The sequence below is a fragment of the Pantherophis guttatus genome, chromosome 2, assembly GCF_059756535.1.
Source record: "Pantherophis guttatus breed Tessera chromosome 2, ASM5975653v1, whole genome shotgun sequence".
Lineage (NCBI taxonomy): Eukaryota > Metazoa > Chordata > Lepidosauria > Squamata > Colubridae > Pantherophis > Pantherophis guttatus.
This window is the reverse complement of record NC_142064.1, coordinates 58341206-58367073: the sequence shown is the minus strand read 5'-3', so window position 1 is coordinate 58367073 and position 25868 is coordinate 58341206. Positions and strand designations below refer to the sequence as shown.

At 36.4% G+C, this 25868-nt stretch overlaps 1 protein-coding gene across 1 annotated transcript in view; it reads right to left on the bottom strand.

Moving 5' to 3' along the window:
• Positions 1-25573, bottom strand: part of SPTLC1 (serine palmitoyltransferase long chain base subunit 1) — a 32857-nt gene extending 7284 nt beyond the window's left edge. The window contains exons 1-11 of the mRNA XM_060690584.2: positions 25318-25573; positions 24243-24350; positions 22858-22952; positions 18972-19065; positions 16114-16186; positions 9829-9961; positions 7983-8112; positions 7259-7348; positions 5079-5186; positions 3865-3960; positions 1575-1671 (exon numbers count right to left, since the gene is read on the bottom strand). Coding sequence (XP_060546567.1) covers positions 1575-1671; positions 3865-3960; positions 5079-5186; positions 7259-7348; positions 7983-8112; positions 9829-9961; positions 16114-16186; positions 18972-19065; positions 22858-22952; positions 24243-24350; positions 25318-25380 — 1087 coding nt within the window. The 5' untranslated portion in view covers positions 25381-25573. The remainder of the gene's footprint in view (positions 1-1574; positions 1672-3864; positions 3961-5078; positions 5187-7258; positions 7349-7982; positions 8113-9828; positions 9962-16113; positions 16187-18971; positions 19066-22857; positions 22953-24242; positions 24351-25317) is intronic.
• Between the last annotated feature and the right edge of the window lie 295 nt (positions 25574-25868).

Here is a 25868-nt window from a genome sequence, read left to right as displayed (position 1 = left end):
CATGCGCTGAGCACCCCTCCAGGTTTAGCGAAGGGGGGGGAAAGTTGTGATAGGTCACATGACAACGCTGTGATGATGTGAGTTTGATGCCCCTGTACTAGAGAGACAGGACTTCAACATGAAAATAGAATCTTTAAAAAGGAAGAAAGGATGCCAACTGGGCCCTATATAAACACTGTTTGGGTAAGAAGAATTGAGAGAAAACTAGTCAGACCCATTTATGTGTGAAGGGTGATATCTGCCAAGAGCAAGAATTAAAGACACATGAGAACAATTCCCAAGACATTATCAAATCTGGGGAAAAATGATCTCTCCTGGCTGATACATTTGGAAAAAAATGCAATTGCATTTTTTAAAATCAAACTTTACAAATTATAGAAATAAATTCAATACTCTGGGTATGTGTGTGCAGGTCATATCTCATCCATCCTTTCGGCCTATGGAAAGAGGACCAGAAAGGGAATGAATACAGGTAGTCCTCGGTTTACAACAGTTTGTTTAGTGACAGTATGAAGTTACAATAGTACTGGAAAAAGTAACTTATGACTGTTTTTTACATTTAACAACCGTTACGGCATCCCCATGGTCATGTGATCAAAATTCAAGACGCTTGGCGACTGACTCATATTTATGATAGTTACAGTGTTCTGGGGTCATGTAATCCCCTTTTGCAACCTTCTGACAAATAATGTCAATGGGGAAGCCAGATTCACTTAACAACCATGTTACTAACTTAACTTCAGTGATCCACTTAACAATTGTGGCAAGAAGGGTCGTAAAATGGAGCAAAACTCACTTAACAAATGTCTCACTTAGCAACAGAAATTTTGTGCTCAATTTTGGCTCAATTGTGGTTGTAAATCAAGGACTACCCTGTTTCTCCCAAAATAAGACATCCCCTGATAATAAGCCCAATTGGGCTTTTGAACGCATGGCAATAAGGCCAAGTGCTTATTTCAGGGTTCAAAAAAATATAAGACTGGGTCTGTATGACAGATCAATAACAGGTCACATAAGTGACTTTCACAGGGGAGTTCTTATTTCTGGAAACATGAGTTTGAGTTCCAAAATGCTGAGACAATCTGGAGTTCTATTTAACAAAGATGGGTAACACTCTGACTATTGTGAAGAGTTTGAGTACCACATTTTAATAAGGAGTTAGAGAAAATGGTCCAGGTTCAAAGACAGGGTGATGCAGATGTTCATAGAACTAAAAATTAACCTCTATGAAGAAAGACAAAGTATTTGGGTATATTTAATCTTGGCAAATTATCGAGTGGAGGACATAATTGTATTTTTCAAATATCACTGTTCTTCTCTCTTCTATGGTGCAGTGCATGAAATGAAGCTCTTTGAACATTTCTTAAAGTCAGTTAAAGTGCTAGAAAGTCTTTTTTATGTAAACATGCAAACTCTGTTACAACATTATGCATTCCTCACTGCAATTAACATAGACATAAGTGAATATAAGTTTGTGTGTATGAAATATAGACATCATTCTGAAAACTCTCAGTTCATGTACTTTTCTAAATGTAACTTGATTCTCTAAAATTATTAAATTCTAGAAAAATTACCTGGATTTTCTTGCATGATATTGAGAGCTTCAATGGCGGCAGCAGCTAGGAGGGGAGGCAGAGAGGCTGAAAAGCAATAGCCTTGACCAGACAGCCTCTGAGAACAAAAGAAATAATATTAAAGGAGCAAATTTCCAAGTATTATCTATATACAGAACATACTGGTAAATATACAACTATTTGTTTAATTGAAAGGAAGGAAAAATCTAAATTTAAGAACATTTTATCCAAAAAAGACAGCAATCAGTTAATTATGTATTTTATCTAATTTGGCTCTTGCTAGTTTAAGCAACATATACATTATAATAATTTTAAAAAATGTCTTCCGTTCAATCATGTCTAATTCTCTAAGTTTAATTCTAAGTGATTGCAAGGACAAGTTCCTCTAGATTTCTTGGCAAGTTTTTTCAGAAGCGTCCCAGAGATGCTTTTTTCAAGAGGCAACTGGATTTTCTTGTTTTTCTCTGAGGATGTTTCATTTCTCATCCAAGAAGCTTCTTCAGCTCTGGATGAGAAGAGAAACTTCTTCAAAGAAAAACAAGTCCAGTTGCCTCTTGAAAAAAAGCACCTTTGGGACAACCATGACCTGGATGACTGAGAATCTCCATAGACATTTTTCAGAAGTGGTTTGTCATTGCCTCCTTCCTAAAACTGAAAGAGAGTGACCAGTCTAAGGTCACCCAGCTGGCTTTATGCCTAAAGGGGAACTAGAACTCACAGTCTCCTGATTTCCAGCCTGAACCACTGCACTAAACTGGCTCTTATATAACTGCATTAACACTTAATAAATCTAACTTAACTTTTCTATTTCAAAACTATTTGAGAAGTAAAACAATATTTCTCTTTGTAAATATAACAGTTAATATATAGTTGTGTCTACATTCTTATTGGCAGCATCTGCATGGGCTGATGGGCTGATTAATTCAAACTGCATCTTTGCCAACACTGGCAAAAACTACATGCATAACATGACCTGATGGATCACTTTCAAACATGCCAAAATAATCTCGATGTGCAATATTTGAAAATTCTATGCAGTTACAACCATTTTCTACACAGACAACCTCCTTGTCTTTGCAAACGGGCTATAACGAGCCTAATATCTATGATAATTGAGGTCATTAGATCAAAAAAGAAACAGAACAATTATCTGTTATTCTAATATCCTTTTAGTGATATTTTCTTCCCACCCGTCACCTATCAGCTACAACATGTCAAGGCAAATTCATTCTTGGGAAGAAAGGTGAATCTATTCTTCAGTACCAAATAAAAGCTACTTCTCAGCATCTGATATTAATACAGTATTTCCCCAAAGTTCAGTGCCTGCCAACAATTGATATAATTCTGAATTGACAACATGCAGAGCAAGCAATTTGTAGCAAATATGTGCAAGACTGACAGGATGTGTATTCATGTTCATCTAAAACTTCTATCTGGAATAAGCCTCCTCAAAAAGGTTATCTTAGGAGAAAACATATAATAGTTTTTCATTTGTATGAAGTGCAGGTAGTCCTTGACTTCGTTTAGTGATGTCCCAAATTACAATGGCACTGAAAAAGACTTATAACCATTTTTCACAAGACTGCTGCAACATCCCCCTAGTCATATGATCAAAATCCAGCCACTTGGTAAGTGGCATGCCTTTATGATGGTTGCAATGTCCTAGGCTCATGTGATCGCTTTTATGACTTTCTGACAAGAAACTTCAATGTGGAAGCCAGAGTCACTTAACAACTGTGTTACTGACTTAACAACTGCAATGATTCGCTTAACAACTCTGGCAAGAAAGGTTGTAAAATGGGGCAAAACTCACTTAACTATTTTGCTTACCAATGGAAATTTTGGGTTCAATTGTAGTTGTAAGTCAAGGACTACCTGCAAAGGAGTTCAAGCTAAATGATGCTGCTTTTCAATAGAGGCCCCTGGGGCAGCCTTCTAGCAGGTTGGCCACCTTCCTAATTCATGAAAATATTAAAACAGCTATTTTATGGAGCGCTTACAATGCAGAATCAGCCATTAGGTATATATGTGGCTCAACATGACAATATATGTTTTCTGGTCTCTGATTGTTCTTATGGGTTTTTTAATTGATTACACATGTTTTTATTTAGATTTACCATAATCCCGTTATTTTTTATAGATCTTGTGAACCACCAAGGGTCTTATTTGATTGCAGTGTGGTATAATTGTTACAATCAATAAATAGGCATACAAATAAATACCTGTATTGGCTACAGAGTTCCATAAAAAGATAACTGTCGTAGTTTGTCTTTCAAGGTCTTTCACATACCTGGTGGTCAATAACAAAGGTTCGTCCACAGCAAAATCCTCCAATAGAAGCCAGGGAATTTTCCATATTTGCACTTATAAGATCAATGTCATCAATCTAACACAAGAAATGCCAATTGCTTAATGTTAAAAAGTGAAACATAGTTACAGTCATACAGCTGTAAGAAAATAAATCCTAACTCTCCAATGGGTCATTACCGATAAGTAATATAAAAAATACTTAATGAATGAGAGTACATTACAAGAAAGAAAAATACAGTTCACATTTCTGTTACCACATGTATCCATTTGAAGTTTCTTATTCTACCATCAAGTTCTAAAATAGCTAAGTGTAGTTGAGACTATTCTAACCTGTTTATTTTCCTCTCTCCTTTAAAAAAGATTATATATAGAAAAATCAGAGACTATGAACAAAAACATGTTCATTAGTACAAGACTGAGGAAAATTCACAAGTTCAGTGTTTTTATTCTGTCCCACAATTGGACAACATTTGTTTTATGAACTGTTTAAACATAACATATTGTAAACCATGGGTTCCACAATGTCAGTTAAACAGCATGAGGTAACAGGATTTTCTGGCAACTTGTAGTGTGCCATTTCTTACTATTGCAGAGCATAGAATAATTTAAAGTTATCTGTCAGTTTGGGGTGCAGTATAGCGATAATGCCAGCTTAATAACTGTACTCCAGATTGCCCAGGTGAGGTTGCTGGTGTTGACCTAATATCTGGAGGCTGTTCAGGTCTGAATGTGATGAATGTGATGAGCAGACTTTGACTGAAACCTGGCAAGATTGAGTATATGTGGCTGTTTGACTCCTTGGGTTGGGGACATTTTCATCAATGTCTTGGATAGCATAGCACTTCTCAATTGGAGGCTGGTGCTCAACTTTTGGATCCTTCTGAAATGCAGTCCCCTGAAGGATTTCCACTCTGTGCATGGAGTGGGGGCTGAAATCCATCAGTGGGCTGCAGGAATGTTTGAGAGGGCAGGCAGCTCCTTTGCTCTGTCTGCGTAACAATTGGGAAGACTGCCTAACAACCACAATCAGAGTGCAGGATGGTCATCGAGCAACAAACAAGACTACCATCTACATGTTATACCATTCTTTATTTTCTTTGAAGATATTACCATAAAAAATATACCAGATCAAAACTTGACCTTCTGGTTGCTAGCATTAAGTTCTACTATCATTTACATATGACATAGACTTACATTTATTCCAAAATGTTCTGTAACTCCTCGTCCATGTTCTCCCAATACTCCAAAGGAGAAACTTTCTTCCAAAAACAATCTCACTTTGTATTTATACTTTAACTTTACCTGCAGATTATGTATTAACAAATGACACAAAGCAATGCATGGTTAATGAATGCTCAGGAAGGAACGATTTATCAAAATAGCAGTAGCATTTAGGCTTATATACCGCCTGATAGCACTTTACAGTACTCTACGGGTGGTTTACAATATGGAAGCATGATTTGCCTATTGCTCCCAACAATCTGGGTCCTCATTTTACCAACCTCGGAAGATGAAAGGCTGAGTCAACCTTGAAGTTGCAGGCTGGGTCAGGATCGAATTGCAGGCTGGGTTTGCCTGCAATACTGCATTTTAACTATTGCACCACCAGGGTTCCTCAAAATATTCTACTGTTGACTATCTTCAGCTCAACACTCAACATGTCCCAAAGGTGCTTTTTTCAAAAGGTAATTGGACTTCCTTGGTTTTGCTTCTCATCCAGTTAGAAGTAAAGAAGCTTCTTGTATGAGAAGTGAAATGGTTTCAAAGGGAAAAAAAATAAGAAAGTCTAGTTGCCTTTTGAAAAAAAACCACTTTGGGGCAAATATGATCTGGATGATTGTGAATCTTCCTAGACACTCAATCTTCATGCATTTTAGTTGCTACATGTAGATTTCCCTGATTATGTGCCAATGAACAGATTGAATGTCATCTAGAACCATTTTTTGTTTGTAAAATAATATCAAAATTACTTGCTTAGTAAGTAAGACAAATTGCCTTTTGTGTTGTTTATACTTTTAATTGTTCTATTTTGCAAGTTACCTTGCTGATTGAGATGACATCCTTCAAAATGCAGATACATTTTAACATATTTTCTCACTAACATGTCATGTAATGGAAAAAAAGTAGCATTTTGAGTAGCTAACCATAGGAAATGTTTTTAAAAGCACCATTTATAGTCAACATCTTCAATATAAAATGACCCCAGGAATGCAGACCTTTCAATGTTTATATTCTATGAAGAAATATTCTTTTGCCAAGAAACTGAATTTATTTATATTACATAAACTTGACAATTGTGAAAGCATTTTCTTAATTAGTGGAATCTGCTGCTGCTTCAAGATGGTGGAAACTGTAGTAGGCTACAGAGGCTACTGACATTACTATAGAACCCTTAGTGAAATCATCCTTTCAAGTGTCGCAGTAGCTCTGATTTTAAACCTGATTTTTCAAAATCAGAAGTAGGTACTGAGATTTTCTAATTATGAATGATTTGATGCTGAATTCCTTGACTTTTCTTCAGTGGAACACTTAGCATATGATTCAGTGGTGGGTTGCCCCCGGTTCGCACTGGTAGTAAAACCGGCACGAGGCTCTGCCCACCGACCCCGACGTCATCAAAATGCTTCTGTGCATGCACAGAAGAGCGTGCGCGCGAGCGAAGCAAGCGCACGCGCGTGGCCCCTCTGCGAACCGGTAGTAAAGGTAAGTAGAACCCACCCCTGATAAGGTTGTAGAATAGATTTACTACTTTGCCTACAAGAGTAGCAAGTCCAGGGACTGACCCTCATAATCCACAGAATGGGACAACTTGCCATAACCAACTCGCTATGGCCACCTTGCCACGGCCAACACACTGTGGGACAATTTGTGACAACCAACTGGCTGCGAGCCAACTCACCACAGAACAATTTAACAATTCAATGATTTATAATGAATAAATAATATTTTAATTTTTGTCATTCACATTTCATTTTGTCCCTCCTTTTGCATCCGTTATTTAATTATTCTATTTCACCATTTCTTTGATGTTAGTGTAACTCTTGTCCTTGGCAAGTCGGCTGTGGCAAATTGTCATAGACCCATAATCCCAGCCTTTAAATTATGGCAAACATCTGAACTTTAAATAATGTTTTTCAACAGAAGAGAATGAAATACAGCAGAACCAGACTTCTGACTTGCCATTACCAAATCTCTTCTTCAGCCCTCTGCATCAGCCACCATCTTATTGGCAGCAGCATCAAAGCTGGGAAAGGGAAGACCACACTTAATATCTATTTATAGAAGATTGATTCCATTTTTAGTAGATTGATTTCCATTTTTTAGGTTTGCAGTCTGTAAAAGTTAGTTAGATATTAAAAGAAGGAATTACTTACCAATGCTGGCAGAGGACAAATATCCCCAGTATTAATAAACAACCCCTCTACTACGATAAATTTTCGTGTTACACGGGCTTTTCGAGGGTTCTGCAGAAAAACAAACAATTTAGTATAAATATATATAAATTTTTATGGAAAACAACTTTTTAGCTTACTTTTCAAATGTTATCATAAGCAGATAGAATGTTGAAAATCAACTTGTTTACTTTATCAGAAGTGCAATAAGCATATTTGTATCTGAGAAAATGCTCTATATATATAGTAAAACACTCCTTTAACATTAAAATGGTTACTGTGTTTTTTTCTTGATCTTGTAAAACAAATATTGATGGAGTTTTATTTCAATAAACATTTTACCCAGAGGAGGAACATGGTACAAAGAATTGATATTGACTATTTTTCTCAGGACCAAAACAATTTACTGAGCATTTTTACACTGCATTATCAATGGCACTTTGGCTGAGCAGATGCATTCACGTATAAAATAAAAGGAAAACTGCATCCAATTCTACTGGCAGATTTTTCTCCTGTTTTTTATGGCAGTGCCTTTTCCAAGTAACGCAATCACCAAATTAAATACACTACCTAAATCTATTTCAAATGTTACCATTCAGGATGGTTACCATTGGAAAATAAATAATGAAAAATGAAGTTATTCAAATATGCTATCTACTTAAAAATGTTGTTTGTTATACACTAATTTTTTTCCAAAACCCAATACCTTTTGATCTTCAATCTCTTGCTCTTGTAGTAGATGCTCAAGATCAGCCATATCATTATGCTTAAAAAACTTAATGTTACTTCTGGATGCCTGTAACCCTTTCTGAACAGCAAAGCAGGCTGCTTCATCACTGTAAATACACAATAAATTCTCTCAGTTCACTCATGGTTAGGCTAACTCTTAAAAGATTAATGTTTCCCCACAATGCATGCTAAGATATTGATGCGTTGTCTAACTATTTTCTATACTTGCATTCCTACTTTTAATTGAACTATGTTCAGGTGTTAAAAAATTATGAAGTATTGTTATATTTTTGCAAGCCATGTAGGTAAGTTTTCCTTCTTAAAGGAAAACTTTTGCCCATGTTGGCATGTTAGAGAGGCAAATCAGAGTGTGATCTAGTTGGTTAAAAAAAGGAAAACCTAGAGCTTATGGTTTCAAGAATTGTTAAGGAAACAGTTTTAAAATTCCTTCTATAAAAGCCATATTTTTTCCAAGTTTATGATGTGATATATGATATTGTACCTCATATCATGAGCGGGCATGCTATGGGTTATGCTATTTAGGGAGCTAAATTTGGTGGGCCTTACACAGCAGGCCTTTTCATCTGTGGAACATTCTTCTCTCTGAGGTGAGAGTGGGACCTCACAAACAGTAAATTAAATGTATACTTTAAAGATTATTTTTAGTCTCCTACCTTGCTGACTATGAGCAAGGATGAATTATTGTTACTGGGTTATTCTTGCATCATTCAATGCAATGAACTGCACCAAGGGTCACATTCTGCCTTCAAAGCCCCTAAGGGTAGTCCCTCAAACTTTCCCCAAATATAGCTACAGAACTGAAATTCTAAGACAAATTAAATCTATTAGAAGTAATCTTTTGAACTATAATGAATTTTAATTACAGTGAAATAAATCAAACTTACTTTTTGTCCTTTCCTTATTAATATTTTACCATGCCTTTGGGCCTAATTTTTTTTGCAATTTAATTCTAATTTTAATCAACTTTACTGCTAATTTTAATTGATTCATTGATATTATATTGGATTTTAGTTATATAGGTATTATGTTTTATTGTAATGTCCTGAGTCTATTGCCTTTGATAGGGTTTGAAGGGGAAAAATGATTATTTGACTGGCTTCAATACTTTTGGAATGAGGTTCCCTTCAACATTCAAATGTTGCCCTTGGGCCCAGCAAAGTGTGTGCATTCTTAGGTTTCAGAAATCAGAAAATAATACAAAAGCTGCAATCCTACACACCTTGAGAACAAATTTGATTGAACTCAGTTGTATTTACTTTTGAAAATATGCGTAAGATTATAGTTACAGACTCGGGACAAACATAAGTAATTTTAAAAAAAATCCTAGATGAAATTGTCTGATATTAATTTATTTTAATCACTCTTGTCAACTGCACTTTTTTCTTGGCTATATCCTATGGGAATACTGACAAAGCATTTGAACAGCTGTTAGTAATTTTTAAAAGAGTATTTTGAAACAGCAATCTATTCTAAGAAGTAGTCATTTTAAAAATATTCCATAAATGATTAAAATTGTAGTTTAACAAGCATCTGAAAACATCAAGGCACTGCTTTGAAACTGACAAGATCAAATGAGTTCTTAAATAAAACTTAAATAATTTAAATGAGCTTTGAAAAATTATCCATAATTTCACTAAAACCTTTTTTCCAATGAAAAGGTTTATTAAATAACCATATGCTAATTAATACATTCAGTAATCTTACTTGATCATAAAATTAATGTTTAAACGTTTAATCTTTAACAACTAGAATTCTTTGTAGATTTTGTTTTGGTCTTTTTAATATCAGGAATGTATACATACACAAACAAAATGTCGCCCCGTTTTGAATAGGCAGGAATAGCACTGGCAATTGTAGCAAATCCATAGGAATATAGGATAGCTTCCTCCGTCTTCATAAATCTGGCAAGTCGCTCCTCCAGTTCCAAATGCACATCTATTTAGGAAGTGTAGTTGACACATTTATGAGCAGAATTTTGGTTTTAAACTCTCACAAATACTATATTAAAGATTATTGACACAATGAAAAACCCATTCAAGTTTCAAAGTTCTTTAGTATTGGAAATGCTAAAGATATGCTTTGGGATAATATTTCCAATATTATCCCAAAGATGGTTTTCAAAACTGAAGAAGCTTCTTGGATGAGAAGTGAAACGTCTTCAAGGAAAAAACAAAGAAAATCCAGTTGCCTTTTGAAAAGCACATTTGGGACAACCATGACCTGGATGACAGAATCTTTATAGATTATTTATTTCCTACAGAAAGTAGAGGAACATATACTCACTAATCCAATTCTTCAACTTCGCAGCAAAGTCCTGATCACCTTTTACAATAACTAGAGCATTCACCGTGTGAACATTCTGTTAAGTGCTGTCTCTATTACAAAAATGTTTTCTGCAAACATTTTTATATTTAGAGGAAGCCTATGTGCATATTATTACTAATGCAAGGTCCAGGCTTTGTTGAAGTCACCTATATATGCAGCTATATTTATGAAGGCCTTCTTTAAATATTCCCCCATGCAACAATAGCATAATTATTTATTTATTTTTATTTATTTATTGAATTTATATTGCTGCCTATACGCCCATGGCTATTCAAGGCGACTTACAGAATATAAAACTTCATTTAAAACAATAAAACTAATACAAATAATCAAATAAAGTAATATAATGTAATATAATAAAATCAACCCCCACCCCCTGCCCCGGTGACAGCAGACCATGATCCAGACCATTCACATACTATGAGTCACAGTTAACAAAATGCTTAACAAGGCTAAAATTCACTGTTCTGTTTTTGTCCCTTAAACTCCACCACTAATAAAATAAACTCCAGGACTGCAAATACATATATAAGAAAAAAAAGTTTCATGTATCAACCAGAACAATACCCAAAATTCGAGATGCGTACATATCATTGATTTCTGTAAGGAAGCAGTTTTATTTTCACTTCCTTTCCTAATGATTCCTAATAGGAAGAGGATTTTCCCCTTACAGTCATTAACCTATTTACAATAAAGCTAAGACCTTTTTTTTAGTTAAAGACAGTGCGGACCCCAGAGCATGTGAGAAGTTCGATGAGACTTTTGTTTGTATGTACTGCAAGGAATGTGGGACATGAAGAGCCTTGGTACTACAGGGGTTTAAGGCACCCTGTTATTAAGCTTATTAAGACCAGCTGCCTGCAATTACTGCAGGGTTCGAATCTCGCCAAGGCTCAAGGTTGACTCAGCCTTCCATCCTTTCTAAGGTAGGTGAAATGAGGACCCAGTTTGTGGGGGCAATAAGCTGACTTTGTATAAATATACAAAAGGATGAAGGCTATTGCTGAGCACATTGTAAGCCGCCCTGAGTCTTCGGAGAAGGGCGGCATATAAATCAAATTAAAAAAAAAAAAAAATGAACATGCCAACCAATTTCTTCAAATACGAGGAGGGGCTTGAACTTTAGGATTTCTTCACACTTGGCAACTGCATCGGGGCAAATAGGCCTGAATGAGGCATGCAATATATATCTGGAAGAGGTATCCTGTGTTAACAAATCCAAGTGACTTCAGAAATCCAAAATAATCACTGTTGTCTCTGCACATTTTTCAGATGCTCAAAATAAATATACAATCCTTTATTTCAGTTCCAATTTGGATTGTAAACATTTCTAAAAAATATCTGCTATTACATATCAAGGAAAAATCTGCACACTTCATATTCCACTATGGAACTAACCTATGGAACAACGACCCATCAGTAGTTGAAAAGATGACAATTTACATTTAAGAGATTAGATAATTTCTCACCTCAGAAGGCATGTAAGTCATCCCATACGGAAACTATATAGTTTTAAAGTTATCTATACAGCCCAGAATGCAATCATGTTGAACATAGTTAAAAATCAAGTTTCATCCCAAATTTTAACCTCAACAAGTGAATTCAAATGAGTTTTACTACCACCTGATTTGACAAAATCAATTTCTTAATGACTTCACAAACACATCCAAATGGTTTTCTTGGCAAAAATATGGAAGTGATTACTCCTGCCATTTTCTAGGATTTTTTCCCCACCCTCATGACTATCCCTGATATTTCTCATAAAATTCTATCTATGAATTAATGAGATCTGAACCCTGCTAGCTTTCAGAGATCAGTTAAGGTCCATTAGTTATGAACACTTATCATGGCAGTTCTTAAACCAGCGGTTCTCAACCTGGGGGTTGCGACCCCTTTGGGGGTCAAACGGCCATTTCACAGGGGTTGCCAAAGCCCTCTCTCGCCCCCCCCACGCCTTCACTCACCCTCACTCTCTGCTCTGTTGGATCGCCGGCCGTTCGTTTACCCCGCCCACTCCTAATCTATTGCTGCCTCCTGAGTCCCAGCTGATGGCTAGAGGAAAAAAAACTGTTTAAATTCTTGCCGCGGGGCTTCAAAGGGCCGCCCTATAGCCAGTGGTGGGATTCTGCCGGTTCCGCCCCGCCCCTCCGCACCACAATTTATTGCCAATAAATAGTGGTGGGCGAGCCAGCAATTTAACAAATAGTTTGGTGTTTTTTTGTAATTTTATTGGCCCGCGGAGGTTTAGCATAGGCTAATTAGCCCTTGATTAGATCGGCTCCCAACTCTCAGCTGATTTGCTCTCAGCTGTTTTGCTCAGGGCTTTGCTGCTTGCTGGAGCAGATTTTTTTTCCCCTAGCTATGCTGAAAAACGAAAATGAAAGTAAAGCAGGCTGTTGGCTTTGCTGTTGCTGCAACGTGGCAAAATGAGGCAGAGAGAGATTTCTTTTTTTTCTTTTTCCTCACCAAAAAAGGTAGGTACAAAACTGCAAACAATGGGAAATTTAGGGCAAAAAAGGAGAGTTCAAGATTTTAAAACACAAAAGAAAAAAAGCTCTATTTAACTAGGGAATTGTAATAATTGAGATACTATTAATTGTATATTGTGTTGAAAGCAGAAGTGGTTAAGTTGTGGTTTGGAGGAATATATGGGGGAAATTATTTGGTTTATTATTATTGGTAAATATAATTAATTGATTTGTAAGAAATTGGATTGCATGGAAATAATTGGAATATTCATGTTCATATTAATTAATATACAAAAAAGGTAATTATATAACTTGATTTATATTAAAATGTTGAATTTATATTAAACAACTGTAATATTACATAATTAACCAATGTGAGGATGGATATAAAAATAGATGACAATGGGAAGGGGTATAATATAGAATAAAAGGGAAAAATTGAATTTGATTAAGATTAGAGATGAGGATGAAGGGTAATATTGGTTTTTTACAAAAATAGATGAGGAATAAATATGGCAAAAAGGAAATATAGAAATTGTAAATTTAATTGAAATGACTAAACACTGTTTAAATTTGTGAACTGGCCAAAAACTCTGTTCAAAGAAAATACATTGTATGTTTGTATGTGTGTTTCTAATTATTGTTATTTATTCATATTTGTTCTCTTTGATTCTTTAAAGTTTAACAATTCATTCTTTATCTTAATATCTTTATATTTGTTTGGGGTTGGCTTTCTTCCCTTTCATCTCCTCAAATCTACCACCTCTCTCTTTTCTTTCTTTCTTACTTTCTCCTTCTCCCCCTCCTCTTCTCCTCCCTACTTCCTCTTCCTTTCTCCTCCTCCTCCTCTCTTCCTCCCTCTCTTACCTTCACTCCTACTCTAATTTCCCTTCCCTTCCTTCATCCCTCTCTATTACTGTATCCTTTTGTGCATATGGACTACTCAGAGGGCTGAAAAAGTTATTTTTGACTGGTCCTCACACTTTTGACCAGTCCTCGAACTTACGACTGTCCTCACATTTTACGTTTTTGCCCTATCTTGTCACCATGGTGAAGAGAAGCAGTTGTGAAATGAGTGACACGGTTGTTAAGAATGCTACAATGGGCATAAATGATGACCAGTCATAAGTGCGAAGACCGGTCAAAAGTGTGAGGACCTGTCAGAAATCACTTTTTTCAGCCCTCTGGGTAGTCCTTTTGTGCATATGGACTACTCAGACGGCTGAAAAAGTTATTTTTGACTGGTCCTCGCACTTTTGACCATCCTCGAACTTACGACTGTCCACACATTTTACGTTTTTGCCCTATCTTGTCACCATGGTGAAAAGAAGCAGTTGTGAAATTAGTGACATGGTTGTTAAGAATGCTGCACGGGCATAAATGTGAGGATGGTCATAAGTGTGAGGACCAGTCAAAAGTACGAGGACCTGTCAGAAATGACTTTTTTCAGCCCTCTGAGTAGTCCCTATACACATAGCCACGGCCACCCGGTCACATGACCAGCTAGCCACGCCCACCCAGTCACATGACCTCCAAGCCACGCCCACAAAATAAGCCACGCCCACAGAACCGGTAGTAAAATAATTTAGAACCCACCCCTGGTTGGGGGTCACCACAACATGAGGAACTGCATTAAAGGGTCGCGGCATTAGGAAGGTTGAGAACCACTGTCTTAAACAATCAATAAACAATCAATTCATATATACTGCCAAAATACTATAAGGTGAATAACTCCAATGTAAGACCTGAATGAAAGATTGGAGGCAAAAGGAGAAGCAGAATGAAATGGTTAGATAGTGTCACTGACGCAACGAAGAAGAATTTGGGCAAACCCTGAGAGACAGGGGAGAACAGGGGAGCCTGCCATGCTATGGTCATGGGATCACGAAGAATCAGACACAACTTAGTGACTGAACAACAAGACCTGAACATTTCTGCATGACATCATGAAAACCATTTTAATCATGTATAAAAGCATTCGCAAGATTTATACTTCCAGAGAATCAATCCATGAAGATAAAGTGAATGCTTAGGTCCATAGTATTATCTTTAAAGAGATGTACAGTGGATTTTATGATTAAGCATAGATTGGGATTTTCATATTAGGATTTCAATTACAAAAATCTTACGTTTTAGGCCTAAATTAAAACACCATGATCATCACAAATATATATTATTTTAAAGTATTTGCATTATTGTGTAAAAAACTAATTTAAAGCCGGTCAGTAGACTGCCCTCTTGTGGTCTCTCTGAACACAACACTGCAATATTAGAGATTTCAATCTTCAACACATTTGAATCTCCCTATATAACAATTCCCCAGCCATGGAAATTAAACAAAAAGCAAATAAATCTTCTTCAAGATCATAAGGAGCGCATAATTAAATTTCAGCATGCTATCCAGCATTTTTTGGCTAAACAGCAGGATGCAGAAAGTTACATGTCAACTGATGATGGAATGTGTATGAATCACTAATCTTTTTAAAAAGCCTCGATAAAGTCTCTCTCTCCACCCATCAACGGCTCTTGAATAAACTTAGAAATCATAAGAGAAGAGTGCATGCCCTTTTTATGGATTGATAACTGGCTAAAGAAAATAACAATTAGGAATAAAAAAAAAACCCGTTTAGTGTTGTGGTTAAGGTCTTGGCCTTGAAACCAGAAGACTGTCAGGTCTAGGACTCCCTTAGGCATGAAGCCAGCTGGGTGACTTTGGGCCAGTCACTCTCTCTCAGCCCAATACATCTCAAAGGATTACATGGTTGTTGTTAAGGACAAAATAGGAGGCAGGAGTATTAGGCATACTCATCACCTTTAGCTGATCAAAATATATAAAAAGCAGGATAACATCATCATCATTACCATCATCATCCCAGGTCCTTGGGAAGACTCGATAGTGGCTAAAATATCAAATCCAGTCTAAACTTCAGGCTTATTGTGTGACCAACTATAGTAATAAATAGGAATAGGAATAAATGGACAAATTTCTAAATGGAGGGAGGTTAATTATTTAATTAGCTTCTATGCTGCCTGACTTAAGAATCTGAATAAGGACCAATGCTCATTAGCTTGCTCAGAAAAGATCCTGACCTTAGAAAAAGCAGCCAACTGCCCAAGTTTACAAATACATAAATTATTCAGCTAGGTTAAAAACCAAGATTATTGTAAAGAACTTCAGAAGCATCTCTTTAAACTGTATGAACAATTTAACAGCTTCAATTCTTTCTTGTAAAGTTAAAATCAAGGTAGTTATTATTATGTTCAAATCTATATTGAAAAAGATGCAATACTTACCAAAAGTGCCATAAAATCCTCTAGGGCCACATGTGCCAACACCATATTTTGCCAGAGATGCCTGCGCTGCATTCTTTAAAGAGATATAAGAAGAAAATCATATTACATGTAATCATATTGTAGAATAAAATCATTATCACATTGATATCATACATTACATTGTTTCTTTCATATCACCATTATTATGCTATGCAACTTCTCTCTGCATTGCCCAAAGAGTACAGTAATCTCCTGGGGCTCATACAAGATAATATGTGAAACCAGAGAGACTTTATTTTCATTCTGACATCCTATCACAGTGATGGCAAACCTTTTCGGCACCAAGTGCCCAAACCAGAACATGCATGCATGTGTACGCGCCAGAGAACTGGAAATGCGAAGACCAGCTGGCCGGCATTTTTTGGCCGGTTTTGGAACCGTTTTCAGGCCATTTCCAGGCTGTTTTTCAGGCCATTTTCCAGGTCATTTTCACACTGTTTTTTGGGCCGTTTACAGGCTGTTTTCAGGTGCTCCAGCATCCACAAAGACCAGCTGGCTGGCATGCATGTGCACACCGGAAACCAGAAGAGCATGAATGCCCATGGCGCATGTGCCCACAGATAGGGCTCTTTGTGCCAACTCTGGCACACGTGCCATAGGTTTGCCATCACAGTCCTATCATTTCACATAATGGATGGAATGTTGACAATCTTAAGAAAAAGATGGTGAACAGGTAATATTCTTTGCTGTAATTCTGAGAGAAGTAAAAATTGTTTCAGAAGTGGGGGGAAAGCTGACAAAGAAAAAAGGTAATAGTACTACAAATTAAACAAATGAAATAATTTGGCATGAAACTGAAGTGAAATTGCTAGATGTATTTTTAAAAATTGTGAAAGGTATTCTAATATTGAAGAGTAGAATTAAAATGCTGATGAAAAGGAAATGTTTGAGAACACTAAAATGATAAGTTTGCAGATATAGAAGATGTAACTGATGACATATACAGTAATATACAACTTACAATTTATGTATGAAAAGAATAAATGTTTTGCCTGATGCCTTAAAGAGTATCATTTTCATTCTTTCACTTTTTCCAGTCTTTCTCATACTATCTACACATGTAGACAACTAAATAAACATTTGCAAAATGGATGGATAAAGCTAACATTCACTCCTAATATTTTTAAAGTATATATTTTTTTTCCAAAACAGGTTGTATTTGTGAATACCTTCCATTTTAAAGCTCTTTCAACAGAGAGGGCTCGCAATCTGGGAGTCCTCCTGGATATGCAGCTGTCCTTGGAGGAACATCTGACGGCTGTAACCAGGGGGACCTTTTGTCAGGTTCGCCTGATTCGCCAGTTGCGGCCCTTTCTTGATCGGGATTCCCTGTGCACAGTCACTCACGCCCTCGTCACCTCTCGCCTTGACTATTGCAACGCTCTCTACATGGGGCTCCCCTTGAGGACCACCCGGAGGCTCCAGCTGGTCCAGAACGCAGCAGCGCGGGTAGTGACGGGAGCAGCATGGCGCTCCCATGTAACACCGCTCCTGCGCGAGCTGCACTGGCTCCCAGTTGTCTTCCGGGTGCGCTTCAAGGTGTTGGTTATCACCTTTAAAGCGCTCCATGGCATAGGGCCTAGCTATCTTCGAGACCGCCTGCTGCTACCAACGACCTCCCATCGACCCGTGCGCTCCCACAGAGAGGGCCTCCTCGGGGTGCCATCAGCCAGACAATGTAGGCTGGTGACCCCCAGGGGGAGAGCCTTCTCTGTGGGGGCACCTACCCTCTGGAATCAGCTCCCCCCAGAGATAAGGAGAATCCAAGACCTCAGTGCCTTCCGTCGCGCCCTTAAAACCCATTTATTTAAACAAGCCGGGCTGGCTTAAGATGAAATTTTTAACTGTTTTTAAATGTTTTAAACGTTTTTAATTGGTAAATGAGTTTTAATTGGGCCAAATTTATATATCTTTTAATTGTTTTTAATATTTGTTCTGCATGTTTTTTGTTTTTTTTTTTAATCTGGCTGTACACCGCCCTGAGTCCTTAGGGAGAAGGGCGGTATAGAAATCCAATATAAAATAAATAAAATAAATAAAATAAACTACCAACTTGCTAGAGTTAAGAATATTGTTCAATACAAACATCTGATTATTAAAGGATGAAGACTGAATGAATCTCCAGCACAATGAAATCCCATTTTTAGGTATTCACCACTGTATTTTCTGTTTACATTTTTTAAAAAATTACATTTGCATTGATTATTTTATGTATGAATCAATATAGAGACACGGCAGAAGCAAGGCGGGTTTGAAAAGACAAGACATATAAAGAGGTACAGTGAATGATGTTGGTATAACTTTAATTAAACAGTTTAATTACATTATAAAATATAATTAAACTGTTGGTTTAATTACATTTTTTTTCTTTTATCTTCTATATTTAAATTTTTTTTGTTTACTACATCTAACTCCTTTTCTCCACTTCATATATTGCTTGTCCAATAGGGACTAACATGGTGATTATATATGTATACAGGCATGCATGCTATGGACATTCTCACTGCCACAGGGCTGCTGGACTATTTTGAAAATGAGACTTGATTTACCATAATCTAAATGGTAATGTGTACTCTAATTTCTCTTTAGTTCAGCACAATACTTCCTATTACTATAAATCATCCTTGTTTTTTTCTGGGCATGTGCACTCTAGAGGCCCTCTTGTAAATGAATGTAATACTAAGAGGAATCAACACAGATTTTATACAAGAAGAAATACTAGTCACAATTACATTCTAAAAGATTATAACCATCCATGGGTCATTCAAATAGTTCTTTTGACCCAAAGGCTACATACTGAGATCTATGGAGGTACTTACTTTAAGTCTTTCATTATCCAAAAGCCCAAGAAAATTAAATGATGCAAAGTTTATGCATTCCTTGTCATTCACGATAATGTTGTGACTTGGAGGCCTTAAAGTATGAAAAAAAAAAAGCAAAGTGAACAAATTTGGAGGACTAGCACAGATTTAGAAGCTCAAAGTATTGTTGAATACAGAAAACAACGGTAGTATTCTCCAATCTGGTATTGTATCTAAATGTGGGGATACTGTTTGATGTAGAGATTTATATCTTAGTTAAGAATACTTGTTCCTTATGCTATTAATACAAACAACTTTGTTCTAATGAATCACTTATCTATTGTTGAATTCCAAAGGAACCTCTTCATTGCTGATAGTGATACTTTATACTTTTCTTGGAATACTTCTCAGAATTTTGGGAACATATTTCATTTTTTTATTTTTTTGAAAGAGAAGTATTTTAGCTGAGCAACAATAATGCTATCAGAAAATATATATATATCAAAATTACATCCTAAGGAAAAGTTATCCTGCCACTTAAGAAAATTCAGTGTGTTTAAAAATTTGTTTCACTGCTTAATTCAAGGATTAAGGGAAGAATTAATTTTAATTAAATCTCTAAAGAATCAATTCAAGCTAAGATGTAAAATAGAGTCAGTCAAATGAATTAGAGAGAGAACTCATTCTAAAGCAGTCATCTAGCAAGAGACTGTGACAAGAAGCAGTCTTACGAATATTCTACATTAATTTATTAAAGTGCCATTCAATACATATTGCCACACATTATGGCTTAGATCCCAAGGAAAAAAATTCATCCCTGCCAGTCACTTTTGACAGTCACAAGAATCACTGAAATTGGACATACTTGTGCTCAGAAGAAAGTTTATAAGGCAATGCTTTTGCCTAACATTGCAACATCTCTTCATTATTCACATAGAAGCTTGCTGAACCAATCCAGCATGCACTTGCCTGCAGATATTTAAATGTGATTTTTCCCCCCATCTGGAGTTTATGGAACCTTCAGAGTTCTACAAGAACCTGAATGTCTTCCATTAGAATAGGGCTGCACACAGATTTTAGGTTGAGAGCCATATATTACCTTGAATATTGTAAAAAAAGTAAAGCCAGAAAGGAAGAAATGAATGATCAAGAGAAAAATAAAATGTGATGTATCTTGCATTTACTCTATCTTAACTAATGTAAAGTAAAAATTATCCATGGGCATTTAATATTTGTCTCCTTCAATCACATCAAAAAGCATATGGCAACTGATTGGAAGTTCTGGCTATACATGGAGTTTTATGTTATTCATCTCCACATTTAGTTGATTAACATTAGCATGTCAAAAAATTATACAACATAAATCATAATCCAACTTCCTTAATATTAAAAACATATAATAGTACAGCAACTTCTCTTAAAACATAAACCACAATTTTACTAGCCCAGCACTTATTTTGAACTCTTTTTTTAAATAGAAGTCATTTTTGGTGCAATAGCTCCAAATAACAGCACATCAAAAAGTTCTTCCAAATGAAAGGAAGATCAGATGCGCAATAGCCAAATTTCAAGCCACCTATCAACTGCTATTAACAGCTTACTTTCTCTAAACCAGCATGTTTCATTATTTATAATGGTTGACTATTTTTCATTGACATATTTCTTTCCAGATTATGTTCAGGATGAGGTTCTTAATATTCCTAAGTAGCATTTTAGAAGTTCTAGAAGCTGCATTTCCAACACATGTTAAATATTTTATTATTTTCTTGTTTGGTTTCTATTATTTTTACATTAAGTTGAAAGATAATTTCATTTCACTTAGTGTTTTAGTGTTTTTTTATGTTTGTTAGTTATCTTTTATTTTGAAATACAACAAAAATAAACTAAATTTTAAGTTTGGTCTATTTCACTATTCAAATCATTCATGAACGTTTAGGTACACCAATCTCATTAAAGATGTTTGGAAGATCGCAATGCTTGAATTCCTGTGTCATAAAATATGTCCATGAATTTTATTCTCTATAACTGAAAAAGATTATAGTATGACTGAAAAATAGCACTAATTCAGCAAAGCAATTTATAAAGGTATGCCATGTAAGTGCAGAATTCTTCAAAATAATATAATTTTGTCATGCTGCCATTTATTGTTTGAGATCATTTATACACTGTTTTAAAGAATGTACATAAAGAACATGATGCAATCCTGCATCAAAAGGCACTTATTCTGCTGGAGTAAATCTAGCCACATACTGTACTCAGAAATAAAACATGTCATAATTAATATTAATATTGTATTCATCATGCTGATGTATTCCATGCATATCATTTACTATATAAAATGGCATTCTCAAAAATACTTTGGCATTTATTTTAAACAGTGACTAAACCATGAATTGCTCAGAAATTTTCCAGACTTAAACATAAGGAAATACAAATATAATATGGTATCCTTATATAAAGTATGTGAAGAGATAAATGTTACTTAGAACAGAAAGAGTGCTTAGAGGTATACTGAAATTCCTGTGACTTTTTAAACTTCTGGCACAGTCAACAAGCATCCTCAACATTTAATGTTTAAAGGAATAATACTTCCTATGCTTAGTTATGCTGAAGCTCCATTAATTCAATTGGATTAAGTTCTGAGCTAGGAAGCATAGCATTTAAGCATTTTTTTCAGAAATTAGATTCGATTTAAGTGGGCATATATGAAATTGAAAGAAAAAAAGAGGACAAATTAAATATTTGATGCCTATGGTAGAGAATTAATTAGTTTAAGAAAAGAGCAGCAGTTAAAATCCCCCTTTATTATAGAAATTATCCTTTTAAACATTACTGTAAATAGATTTTCCCTTTTCCATATTTATTAGAAAAAAAAACAGGAAGTTACCAGTCATATTGTTAATTCATCTAGCCCAATATAGTCTACGTTGACTGACAGCATCTTGCCAAGATTGTAGTAGTTTTTGCAGTGTTATGTGCAAATTTTGAATCTTAGATGTCCTGCAGGCAAAGCACAGGCTTTACCACTCAATTAACAAGGAAGCGTTGAAGTAAGGATGGAACAGAAAATACCATTCATGAGTATCTAAAATTACCTGTCTTATCCTGAGATTTAATACCCTTTAAATGGCTAATGTCTGTTATTACTGAAAATTTTAATAAATTAAGTAAACCTGGAATTACTAGTTCTAATGTTTGAATAAATTAATAACAGGAACATGTAAATTGTTTTATGCACACAGTGTCCAGAACAGCTGATTCCAGGTGACCAAAACAGATCCAAAATATATGAATCCTAGGCAGAAGTGTTTCAGAGGATTGGCATCCAATTGGCCCACTTGATCTCCCTTAAAGGGACATACTAGAAAGGAAGATTGAGAGGGGAGCAGGCAGCTAGGCACCATGTTTGAATCAAGGCATAATCGATTAGAAGGATTGGTGGAACATACCAGGGTGGTCTTGCTTGCCCTGTGAGATCCCTGTGTTTGGTTTTAGTTTAACCAAACCACAGCCTACCTCTAACAATTTAGCTCAACTTCTGAGACAATCTGTTCAACTCCAAAGAAAACAATTTTTTTTCATTTCACCAGGGCTTCTAAGGACCATCAGGCATGCTTATTTTATCTGTTAAGCAGAGTGATAAAAATGAAGTAGTTTACTATGCCTACTTGGTATCTTTTACAATTCAAGTCTAACATTAGAATTTAAATTTGTGCTGAACCTAGTTCTCTGAACTTGCAAAACAACAATCCATAATTATTCTACAAAGTAATCAAGCTCACAATCCTAAACACATCTGCTAGAAGTATATATACTTTCGAACGCAGTCGTATTTCATGTAAACATGTTAAAAAAAAAACCTGGGCTTTAAATATAATATGAAATTATGATAATCCAAATTTACCCTTTAACAATATTGTAGTTCAGTGCTGGGTGATCTTTTGGTACTGGAGGAACAAGAGGTTCTGGCTGCCATTCTTCAATCAACTCTTCCTTTTCCTTTTACAAATAGAAACAGAAGTACTGAGCGATGTATTATTCAATAGATAGATATATCCTGACTTTCCTCCCCCTAGCTCAAGATGACATATATAGCAGACCCACCTTTAATTTTCCTTTATAACAACAATCCTATGAAGGAAGTTGGCCTGAGAGAGAATGACTACTTGTCAGGTGAGAAGAATCAGGATCACATGTTAAATTCCAGTTGAGCCAATTTATTGCTCATGCCTATATACAAGAATCTACTAACAGCACTAAACTGACACTAGATAAGGGTTAATGGAATTCAAGGGGGGCTGCACTTAGATTGCTTGCGAGAATGTAATAACTCCAGACTGATTCCTCTTGACACTGTCCTCATGCTTTGCCTCGTCTTCTCCTACATTACTGTAGTCCAAAGTCACGCTCTGAGCATCTATAGCTGAGAGTAAACTTAAACTTTGGTTTCTCTTGTCCTAATCCAACAATTTAACCCCAATTTATTATGAAAAGAATGAAAAGTTGGGTCTAACCAGTTGAGATACACACACAATTTGTAAGAACTAAAAAAGATTAAGCTAATGAGATTGAAATCATGTTCATTTTAAATCTACTAAAAGTAGTTTTATGTCATTTGCTTACTGGTAAATCTTTTACATAATTCATAGTTTTCCTAAGAATATTAGGAACACTGACTGGTTGTTGCATCAATTACAAAAACTTCTTTTTGCACAACTTTTACATAACTTCAGAACACATTAGTAAGTTAACTAGCCAGTATGCTTTTGAACAGAACTAAGTATCTTCTACAGCAGTCTTTGATGAACATACTAAACACCACATAAAATTGTAACATTAAAATCCAACTATGCCTAGAAACTATAAAATAAATAATTATACTATAAAAAGGAGATAATCCTCCTTTTTAGATGCTTGGCACTGACTGGTCAATGATAGACACGCATCTCTGTTTATATCCCCAGGTCTTCTTGCAGCAATTATAATAAATGTACCTTTCTTTGGCATTACTCACATTTCAATTTTTCAATTGAATTGTTCAGCTTATATATTATTTTAAAGGTCGAAATAATTCTGAAGTGATTTATCTTGGTCTGATTATTTTACATTTTAAAAACTTGGCATTTTAACAGGGGTGTGTAGACTTTCTATAGCCACTACATATATGTTTGTGTATCTGTATGAATGGGTGAGGGGTGGGGGGAGGGGGAGAGGGAGAGGGAGGGAGGGAGAGGGAGAGGGAGAGGGAGGGAGGGAGGGAGAGAGAGAGAGAATTTTAGAAATTCAGACCTTAGGTGTAAGATCAGATCGCTCCTGAAGTTTGTATGTTTTAGAGAAAAGCAGTCTGATTATCCATAGGATCAGAATACCTTCTAAAATAAGATGGTACGCTGGAGCCTAAAAATTAAACAACAAAAGAGAAATTATTAATGAACAACCAAAGTTATTTCAAAAAATACACATAACAGGCAATTTCTGCAATTCCGAAGCTCTATTTGAAACACAACTTATATGACTATGCAAGAATGAGTTTTGAGACAGAATATGACTGAGAAAAATTCAATAGGGATACTGAAAAAGGACTGCATCTATTTTTATGCATGTCTCACTGTGATGCAAAAACGTCTATAACTTTGAAGCTGCAAACTAAACTGCCTATAATTGGAACTCTAATTTGAGACTGATAAAACTAATATGATTTTAAATTTTGAATCATAGAATTAGGACCCTATGATCCTGATGGATTTTATTTCAGGCTGGAAGGGCAGAAGATAAAACTTCCTAGACATTTATCAAAATCTAACCCCAGAAACGGACGATACCGAACATCAAAACTGCAATAAGTGGGTAAATAAATCTTCCTCTTCGCGTCATTTGTTGGGGTCACGTATAGTGTAGTGCAGGGGTCCCCAAACTTGGCAGCCTTAAGACTTGTGGACTTCAACTCCCAGAATTCTCCAGCCAGCATAGCTGGCTGGAGAATTCTGGGAGTTGAAGTCCACAAGTCTTAAAGCTGCCAAGTTTGAAGATCTCTGGTGTCATGAATCCCCACAATACATTTCCCCGCGCCATACATAAGCCAACATCACGATGCCTTCGCCTCCCAGCCCAAGTCCCTTTCTTTCTTTTCTTTTTTTACTCCATCCCTCCTTAACAGGGACTCGACCATCTTCCCTTCCTATAAATCCCGAACCTTTCGTCAGCCACAGCCTTTATTTTGGGCGCGGGCGGGGTGGGGGGGAAAAGAGAAAGGTGACATGCAATTCCGCCTGAGCTTTCGGTCTCCCCCTCAATGCGGGCGGGGGGGGGAGGGGCTGAAGATGACATTCCCAAACCCCTCAGTGCAGCCATCTTAGCCGCTCACCTCATAGAAGGCCTGGACCATCTCCACCAGCACCCACTGTTGCCCCATAGGCTCCGCCGCCATCGCCCTCAGTTCCTTCCGGGTAGGAGGCGGAGGGTAACGTCGCCAAGCGTAAACAGGAGGAGGAGGAGGAGCCGTGACGTAGAGCGCGCGAGACAGGCGAGGACGGTTGGAGCTGGTCTTGCCGGCTTTTTTTTTTTTTTAAATCAGCGAGAACGAGAGGCGGCAGTTCTCGTTGCACGCGAGCGTGGAAAATGATGGTCTCTCAATCTTAACATGCATGGAGGAGGGCGGATATCGATGCCCAATAATAATGTTTCCTTGGATTAAGCATGCCTAGATGTCAAATGTTCTTTTTTTTTCTGACAAAGGAGAAGCTTTCCCCCCCCCTTTCGTTGTACCGAAAAACGAGACTTGTTTTCCCCCACGATGGTCTTGTGCAGGTAGTCCTCGACTTACGACAGTTCATTTAGTGACCAAAGTTTCAACGGCCCTGAAAAAGGTGACTTACTATGACCGTTTTTCAGAGTTACAACCTTGGTTAGCATTCC